At 34.4% G+C, this 10,306-nt stretch overlaps 1 protein-coding gene across 1 annotated transcript in view; it reads left to right on the forward strand.

Moving 5' to 3' along the window:
• The window catches only part of EHBP1 (EH domain binding protein 1), a 303,679-nt gene that overhangs the window by 109,855 nt on the left and 183,518 nt on the right, over positions 1 to 10,306 (forward strand). Inside the window, exons 6-7 of the mRNA XM_081832045.1 lie at positions 7,516 to 7,697; positions 10,225 to 10,306. The exon at positions 10,225 to 10,306 is cut by the window's right edge and continues 1 nt beyond it. Coding sequence (XP_081688171.1) covers positions 7,516 to 7,697; positions 10,225 to 10,306 — 264 coding nt within the window. The remainder of the gene's footprint in view (positions 1 to 7,515; positions 7,698 to 10,224) is intronic.

The following is a 10,306-nucleotide window of genomic DNA, read 5'->3' on the forward strand; positions in this document are numbered from 1 at the left end:
CACGTTCTGCATGGAGCACTGGGTGTTATGCACAAACAATGAATCATGGAACACTACATCTAAAACTAATGATGTAATGTATGGGGATTAACATAACAATAAAAAAATTTAAAAAAAAGAGGTATTATATATATATATATATGGAATGGAATATTAATCAGCCATAAGAAAGAGTGAAATCTTGCCATTTACAACAACGTGGATGGATCTAGAGGGTATAATGCTAAGCAAAATAAGCCAGTCTGAGAAAGACAAATACCATATGATTCATGAGGAATTTCAGAAACAAAATAAATGAACAAAGGAAAAAAAGGAGACAAACCAAAAAACAGACTTGTTTTTAAAAAAGATTTTATTTATCTGAGAGAGAGAGCATGAGGGGGGTGGGGGGTAGGGGGAGAGGGAAAAGCAGGCTCCCTGCTCAGCAGGTAGCCCTTGAGAGGCTCAATCCCAGGACTCTGGGATCATGACCTGAGCCTAAAGTAGACACTTAACCTACTGAGCCACCCAGGTGCCCCCAAACAGACTCTTAACTATAAAGAACAAATAGATGGTTATCATCATAGGTGAGGTGGGCAGGGGGATAGGTGAAATAAATGAAGGGAATTAAGAGTACACTTATCTTAAAAAAAAAAAAAGGTACACTTATCTTGATGAGCACTGAGTAATATATGGAACTGTTGAATCACTATATTGTATACCTGAAACTAATACAACTCTGTATGTTAACTACACCAGAATTTTAAAAGACCCCCAAAACCAGAAGAACATAATATCAGAATAAATGCAAGTTTTTCAGTTTCATGAAAAAAAAGAAAAAAAAAATAACCAGCAGTAGGAAAAACTACAAAAGATTTCACAAAATAGGAAACACATGGCCAATAAGCTATGAAAAGATAATCAATGCCATTAATAATCATGGAAGTGCAATTAAGATGTAATGAGTAATATTTAATAATCTCAGATTGGCAAAATGAAAAAGAAAATACTAAGTGTTGGTAAATGTGGAACAAGGGAAACACTTAGGGAGTGTAAATTAATATAGCTACTTCGGATTACAATTTAACATTTTCTGGTTAAATTGAACATATACATATCCTATGACTAACAATTCCCATTCTAGAAATATGTCCTAGGTAAATTATTATATATGTGTACAAGATATAGATATAAGAATATTGATACCAGCTTTGTTAATAATTCCAAATAGATAAATAAACCTGTAAACAACTGTGTCTATTGACAGTTAAAATAGGTAGATTGTAGCATTTTCATATAATGGAAAACTAGGAGCAGTGAAATTTAATGAATTGCAGCTGTACCTATAAGTATAGATGAATATCAAGAACTTGATGTTGAACATAAACAATTCACAAAACTGTTAATGTTATTTCGTTGTGCAAAGTTAAGAAACAGGTAGAACTAGACAATATATTCTTTTTTGACTTTTTATTGTGATAAAAATATAACAAAATTTACCATTTTAAACACTTTTAAGTGTACAGTTCAGTGGCATTAAGTACACTCATAATGTTGTAACCTTCACCACTGTTTTAAGAAGGTTTTCATCATCCAAAATAGAAATTCTGTACCTATTAAACAATAACTCTTTGTGTTCCCTTCCCCCACGCCTGGTAATCTCTGTTCTACTTTCTGTCTTTATAAATTTGCCTATTCTTCATATAAGTGGAATCATATAATATCTGACCTTTTTTGTCTGGCTTATTTCATTTAGCGTGATGTCCTGAAGTTTCATCCATGATGCATCACCTGTCAGAATTTCATTCCCTTTAAGGCTAATACTCTGTTGTACAGATATGCCACATCTTGTTTATTCATTCATCAGCAACATGTTCTTTAGGGATGATACATAAGTAGTACTCTTTTTTGGAAAAGAGGAGAGAAGGAGTAATCCAAAATTCAGGGTGCTAGTCACTTCTGGAGGAGGGAAGGGGAAGGAGGCAATTCAAGAGGGGACATGAGGATTTTAAGGTACTGGTAGTGTTCTGTTTCTTTAGCTAGATGGTGGTATAGAATGTTCATTTTATTGGTCATTAAATAATACATGTTTTTTACTTTAATATGTATAATGTATTTCACAATTTAAAAAAATCAACTGATAATGCTGTTAAGTTTAATTTTCAGTGTTATAAAAGATTTAATAATTAAAGTATTAGTGCATGACATGATCTTTTTAGAACATTTTGTGTAATAAAACTCTGAAAAATAGTAAAATCTAAGTAGTGCGCCCCCACCCCCCCGGTCCTCATATTTGGAAGAAATAGTTCAATTTCTAGCTTGTGATTTATTTTATGTGACATTTTAATAGGTAGAGGAAGTCAGTAAAAAAAAATTTTTTTAAGATTTTATTTATTTATTTGACAGAGAGAGAGCACAAGCAGGGGGAGCAGCAGGCAGAGGGAGAAGCAGACTCCCTGTTGATCAGGGAGCCTGATGCAGGGCTAGATCCCAGGACCCTGAGATCATGACCTGAGCCGAAGGCAGATGCTTAACCGACTGAGCCACCCAGGTGCCCTGTCAGTCAAATATTTTAATCAGAGAGGTATTATATTAATTGTATTTATTTTGGGTTCCATAATAGATGAAACGTCTTACTATGAGCTATTCTGTAAGAAGACCCTAACTTGAATAATTTGGACAAAAGATATTCTCTTCAACTTCTTGTAATATGAAAAAAAAAAAAGAATACCCCATTTAACTAAATTGCTTGCTACCATTATGTTTTATATCATGTAGTTAGTTTTGGTTGGGGGAATGGGGAAGTGGCAACATTGGCTACATGCTTTTTTGGTAAAATCTGTAATGTTTAAAAATATAAAGAAGCCCTGAATCTCACAAAAATGTATTTATTTATTTTATAATCAGTTCATTCTTTACTAATAAAGTGATTATAATTTTTTTCTCTTTTATGCTATACAGTGAAAACATTTATTCACCTATTGCTTGTATTGTTATCACCTGAATAGCAATGAGGGAACATTAAAGTGGAGAATTTTTTTAGGTCTGGTAAGAATGTAGGGGTCCCAGGCATGAATTTTAGTAACATAATTGCATTACTCTAAAGTAAACATCCTGGGGGCGCCTGGGTGGCTCAGTTGGTTGGGTGACTGCCTTCGGCTCTGGTCATGATCCCGGGGTCCTGGGATTGAGTCCCACGTCGGGCTCCTTGTTCAGTGGGAGCCTGCTTCACCCTCTCCCTCTGCCTGCCGCTCGCCCCCTGCTTGTACTTTCTCTCTGTCAAACAAATAAATAAAATCTTAAAAAAAAAATAAACATCCTCACTGAGTTACATGCTTATTTATATTTCTAATTTCAAGATTGGTGATCCTGGATGGACTATTTATAATATTAATGTAATAAACCAGGTTAATTGGTCAACAAATATTCACAATAAATACTATTTATTAAGCACCTAGTATTTGCTAGAAACCCTATTAGATGTTTCAGTATATCATTGCAAGAATTTCTCTAGGACATATTTCTAGGATGGAAGTCATTACTGAGTTGTAAGATAATGCATGTGTTCCACTTTACAAAGTAATGTCAACTTACTTTCCAAAGTGGCTGTATCTATTGAAGCTCCCTCCTGCAGTGTAAGAAAGTTTGCATTGTCCCTCTTTTTTATCAACACTTGGTATTGTCCAAACTTTAAAAATATTTGCCAAGATGACATTGTGAAAATGAGGCTCAGATACGTGAAGAAATAGGCCAAAGTTTAGTGAATAAATGCTGGTGTGACGTTCAGATGCTGGTTTGCCTGATTACAACTACAATAGGCTGGATTTCAAAGAAATGGAAATATATAGGCTAAGTTTTTTTTTTTAAGATTTTATTTATTTATTTGAGAGAGAGAGAGTAAGAGAGAGCGCGTGCACACGCACCGGTTGGGGGAGGGGCAGAGGGAGAGGGAACACCGGGCTTGAACCCAGGGTCCTAGGATCATGACCTAAGCCAAAGGCAGACAGATGCTTAAATGACTGAGCCACCCAGACACCCCAGCCAAGTCTTTTTTATTACAGAAGAGTACTTAGGAAAAATGAGAGTGAGATTTCTTAAGTAAAATGATTGTATTATGTAAGAACTTCCTTAGGGGAAGTGTTTCTGAAAGTGTGATTTTAGATTAACTGGATTAGAATCACCTGGTAGTAGTGGTGTGGGTGTGGGTGGGGCGGGATGGGAGTAGAGAAGAGAGGTACTTACTATTTTTAGAAATGCAGCCGATTCCTGAGCCCATCTCTGGTTTTACTAATTTAAGATCTCTGGGGGTAGGATCCAGTTATCTAGATTGTCTAAAGCTCTCCTAGTTTTTTGTTTTTTAGTAAACACTAAAATTTAAGAACTTCAGCTTTAGGAGTTTTGAAGTAATTCCTCAAATACTGTCAGATTCACATACAAACATGTATAAACGTAGGCCCAGAGACAGAAACTTAGTCTTACATATATGTGAATGCTCACTTCTTACTGACTTTTGTCATCTAACTTTCTTTCTCTCAGAGTTCCTTTACTATTTTTTTTCTTATTTCTGTCCTTTTGTCCACCTTGCATATGACATGAAATAACATTAGGACTCTGGCAGCACTAAGAGTAATTCTCTCTAAACTCTTTCTGCCTGGCTGGCCCCTACTCCTTTCTGGAAGGATGATAGGATGCAAAAGACATGTTCATCTCGAAACTGCAATCACTTACTTCATTCCTCTTTATAGAACTGTTGATAGCAATGATATAAATTGTGGGTGGGTAAAGATTTAAACTCGGTTGTAAAAAGTGAAGATTCATGGAGGTGGGGTTAGAGCTGTGAAAGATCCTTATATTTTTCTCATTACTGTTCTTTTTAACTATCTTTTCTATGATACAGCTAATTTTAAAGAGGAAAACAATATGTGAGCTTGGTGAAGACTTAGTAGAAATACCATTCAGACTTCTTTTCCCAGCAGACTCTAGCGAGATACTGTGTTAATAATAGGAATGGATATTGTAGACTCAAAAGAGCTCTGTTCTGTTCACCTGTCCAGACCTTACAAAGGGCTATTTTCATTGTTGCTGAGCAAGTAAATACTTAATTCAGTGGTACAGCTAATTAAGTTTAGAATTCAGTAGCCTTTATTTTCTGTCGTTTCAGAGACGCTGATTTACCAAAAACTTAAAACTCCTTGAGTTCAGCAAAAAACCTTTTCTACACAGTTTTTTTTAATTATGTTATGTTAGTCACCATACATTACATCATTAGTTTTTGATGTCGTGTTCCATGATTCATTGTTTGTCTATACAGTTTTTATCTAAAAAATGAATTTGAAGGGGCGCCTGGGTGGCTCAGATGGTTAAGGTCTGCCTTCAGCTCAGGTCGTGCAAGCCCCACGTTGGGCTCCTAGCTCAGCAGGGAGTCTGCTTCTCCCTCTGCCTTTCTCCCCTGCGTATGCTCTCTCTGTCTGTCTGTCTGTCTGTCTCTCAAATGAATAAATAAAATCTTAAAAAAAAATAAAATAAAAAATAAAAATAAAAAATGAATTTGAATGTTAATCATCAAAACTCTATATTTTGTAGGAATTATCCTTAAATTGGGCTTTCAAAATTATGCTCATTTCCAAGTTATCTTAATTTTTATAGTTTATTTGCTTATAAAATTAAATAATTATTACTAAAGGATCAGTGTCATACTTTGTGAAACAGATTTGTTTAACAAAATCTGAAAATAATATGTGGTTGTTTGTATGTCATGCTTCCAAAACAGAGGCTTTAAATCCTGTAAGTTGTTAGCTATTCTAAAGGTACAATAAGAGATTATTGTTCATATCAGTGTAATAAATTGATACTACCTGATCATACTTTTTCATTTTGCACATTGTCAGAACCTTAGACCTTAATCTTATTCTTTGATTGACAGTAGCGACCAGGGAAAGAACACATGTATTGTTTGGGATAGTCACATCTGTTCAACTTGATTCAGTTGAGGGTATTTGCATATTCTTAAGTATTTCTTTTGAGAGGGCTTAAATCCTTCTCAAGTGCTTGATGCATTTTTGAAATTCATTCATAAGGTATCTACATGCACTAATAGTTCTGTATAATATTGCCGTGCATAATCTGACAGATAAGGCCACATTTTAAAACAAGGTATTCTTTAGGGATGCTACATTACATTTTTACTTGTCCTGCTGGCAGAAATGTCAGTTTTTTCTAAAAGGCTGGTTTAATGTTTTGATTAAATTAGTGATCTTTATTTTAGGCAGGTTTGTCAATCATAAGACAAAGTAAAGATTTATTAAATAATAATTCAAAGGTTAATGGTAGTTTTTCCTGCCTTGGTTGGAAAATTGAATAATTTTATAGAAAACCATTGTAGAGCTTAAATGGATTTCTGATTAGTCTCCTTATTTTATACGGAAGGTTAGTGAGGCTCAAGTTTACTTACTCAAGGTCACACAGCTTGAAAATTAAGCCTTATTTTAGATCTGAACTCCCAGACCAGTAGATCCTAAGGAATGCTGGTATATGACTTCTGGTTTACATCAGTGATGGCATATGACCTCTCATTTACATTATTTACAAATTATCTTCATCTAAAATGTCCCCTTGCCATTAGAACACATAGTCAGGGATTATGTCTTAATTGTCATCATCTCTCTCCTGAATCAACAACGTGTCTTATACATAGTTAATGCCTAAGCATTATTTTGCTGTTTTGTTTTCATTGTTCTTCTAGGCTATTATTCTGTAAAAATTTTGAAATGAGATAGCTTATTACTAGAATGTTAAGTACCCTTGATAGCTAATAGGTTTCATTTTGTATTCATTTCTGAGGAATTGGTAATAGCTGTGTGGAGGATTTTGAGACCTGCTGGAGTCAGTTGGCAGTGTCTGCCACAGACATGGCCTCAGAGAAACCAGCGGTTTCTTCCTTGATGAATGTGACCTGAGGGGAAGGAAAGAGAACTGTAGAGTGGAGTGATCAGAAAAGCCCCTGGGAAGAAATAAGGCTCAAATTAGAGGATAAATAGAACTCAGATCCTGTAGGTAAAAATGAGGTTAGAATGCCATAGAGGCTGGGAATTCCATAAAAAATTGGAAGCATTCAAAAAGGAGAAATATCATTAGGTTACATTAAATAGAATGAAAGGAAGGAGAACAGTTGTTGAGTACTTTTGATGCCTATCTCTGTGCTAGATCCTCTTTTTAGAGGAACTCTGGACACTTTCTGTCCTAGTTTGCATTCCTTGCTTTTTCTTTCCTGAGATATTTAGGGTGGTTTTAGTTTATCTTTATTTCTGCCTGGGCCAGCTCTCTCCAGTTTTTAAAGATATAAAAGTTCTATCTTATTTAAAGATATAAAAGTTGTAATATAACTTCATCACAATTTTATTTCAATATTGTGTTATAGGAATTCATTAGGGAAGGAAATTTCAACGGTTATTTAATCATATTATTAAAATGCTATTTTAAAATACTTGGCTGTAAAATAAATAACTCCAAAATTCCGAATTATTTTTTATCTTCCAGGAATCCCCTTCTGGTCGAAGGAAAGCTCTTGCTACTAGCAGCATCAACATGAAACAGTATGCAAGCCCTATGCCAACTCAGACTGATGTCAAGTTAAAATTCAAGCCATTGTCTAAAAAAGTTGTATCTGCCACTCTCCAGTTTTCATTATCTTGCATTTTCCTTCGGGAAGGAAAAGCCACGTAAGTTTCTTTTGTCAAGAAGACAAGCTGCTTCTGAGTGTATTTTAAAACTGTATGTCAACAGCTTTTGACTCAGTAGACTGGCAACAGTGGAGAATATCCTACTGCATACCAGTCATTCTTGCCATTCTTTGCTTCAGAGGCTGAATTAAATGAACTCCTTGTTATTTATAGTCTCTTGACTCTAGAGAATGAACAGTAATATAAAAGTGACTATAGCAAGTTCCAAATTTTAAATTGTATGTTATAGGGTATCATACGTGATTGTTTTGTATTTCATTGTCTTCATTGTAAGTAATTGTACTCTGAAGTACAGACAGTTAATTTGTAGAGCTGTTCGATGAAGCTGAGATAGAAGAGTAACGCAAAATGAAAATTTTAGGATAAGAGGAATAAAAGAACTAAAGGAACTTTCCCCAATTCATGTTCTTTGGCCCAGCCTTCTAAAAATTGTAGAGCAAAGTACAATTTGCTATAATTATTCATTTCAAAAATCACTTCTTAAGCACTGAATAGGGGTTGCACGAAGGTAGTTCCTGCACCAGTTTTGGTCTCCTGAGGGTAAACACACCTGGAACAGGAAAAAAAGTAACATGCACTATGGTTGTTGCATATAGTCAAGTCAAGCATGAGTGCATGTTGGGGGTATAATGAAAGGGTTAGTGCCTGCTTGGAGAAGATCAGGAAGGCAAGAAATGGAAATTCTAAGCCTAGACTTAAAAGGTGAGAGGAAGAAGCTAGCTATGAACATTTCAATCCAATCTAAATCATAGATGTAAATGTATTTGAGCCAGTGGAATGTGTTTACTATAATTGACCATGTTCACTTAACTGATTAGACTGGCTTCTGTGCATCAGTCAAAATGAGATTTGGCACTCATCTACAGGGCAGCAAATGACTTGATAGATAACGGTAAGCCTCATCTCTGGAAAGTTGGCTTTTGAGTGAGTGTAGTAACAGAGAGACAGTACAGAATGGAAGCAATCAGTCTTTCATCTCAGCACCTTAAATTTTAGTCTTAAATACTGAGAAATTAAAAATAAAGACCTTACCCTGAAGTTAAAGCCAAAATGAAAGGAAAGGAAACACAGGAAGAAGAGAGAAAACAAAATCAGAGAAGATCCTTTGTGGACTCCTTTCCACTGGGCAGCGTCTGTAAGTGAATCAGCACCATCCACGGGAGAATCTGGGTGAGAGGAATTCAGTTGAACCAAATGTCTCAATTCCAGTGGAAAATTCTCTCAAAACACCCTAAACTCCCTCTCTACCTCCACACGCCTTGCTTCCTAAACTCTGACAGAGAAAATTGTTCAAGGCTAAAATCCAAAATATGACGAAATTAAAGAAGTAAAATTAAGCAAGTTAACATTTCAAGAATAATGTTGTATCTTGAAATTATCCCCCATTGGTAGGTGAGCAATTTGTAAGGCATTCCTATAAGGTAATACAACTTTTTTTGTTTATGCAGACTTTGTGTCACTACATTTATTTTTAAAAGGGGAAATGATTTGGTTAACTCTAAACTTACGTGAGAGAAAATACAAAGAATTTCAAAAGCCTGTTTAGTCTTCAAAGTTGTACTATAGGAGATAAGTGAATATTAATGAACATTTCTTTACAAAAGAGTTTTCTTGTTGTTTTTTATTTTATTGTGGTAAGAACATGAGAAACGGCATCTTAATTTGGCTTTCTGAATTTTAAGGAAGTATATCAGATTGAAATTTAGTTTGTATATAATATATTAGAAATGTGTTTTATTCACTGTAGTTTATTTGAAATTTAAGGTGAAAATAATAGATAGAGAAGACTTAAATTATTTGATGTTTAGAATACTTAAAATATATTTAAAATACTTCAAAATAAAGACATTTTTACATTTTATCAAATATATGGTATTTAACTTATAATTAACCCAGGTCATTTTTCATCTTGTAATTTTTTAAAATGCTGACTTGAAGGTGTTTTTTTCTGTTGCAGTAGTTCCTTAACTTTTGGGGAGTTATGGCCCCTTTGAGAAAAATGCACATTTAAACAAGATTTAAATATAATTTACAGGGGTTTACCATTTCTTTTTCTTCCTCTTCACCAAACCAAAAGGGTTCATGGATTTCAGATTAAGAATTTCTATTCTAATTTATTTTGAAAGTTTGAACTTTTAAAGTCTAGATCTCATTGATTTGCAAACTGTCTCACTGTTTTATGAAACAAGTTTTTATTTCCAGGTTTAATGATTAGGAAACCACCCTTTAATCCTATGAAGAAAATTTTAGTCTTCCACAGATCTGCAGCACAGAGTTAAACTAACTCCTAACAAGTTAGTTTTTAATCCAGTTTGCTTTTTACTATTTAAATATACCATTTAAAAATTAATGAGTAGGTGTATTTAGATTTTTCAGTAGTCTTGGGCAACTGTTTAAAAAGGCTCATTAGCATATAGAAAGAAGGAATATATTATTATTTTCTTAAGCAGTCTTTTCTCAATGTCATTTCATGAGCTGTGTATTAAATTTTAAATCATTCATGTAGGGATGAAGACATGCAAAGTTTGGCTAGTTTGATGAGTATGAAGCAGGCTGACATTGGCAATTTAGATGACTTTGAAGAAGAT

The sequence above is a fragment of the Leptonychotes weddellii genome, chromosome 10 (genome assembly GCF_054177405.1).
Source record: "Leptonychotes weddellii isolate Sample4059 chromosome 10, ASM5417740v2, whole genome shotgun sequence".
Taxonomy (NCBI): domain Eukaryota; kingdom Metazoa; phylum Chordata; class Mammalia; order Carnivora; family Phocidae; genus Leptonychotes; species Leptonychotes weddellii.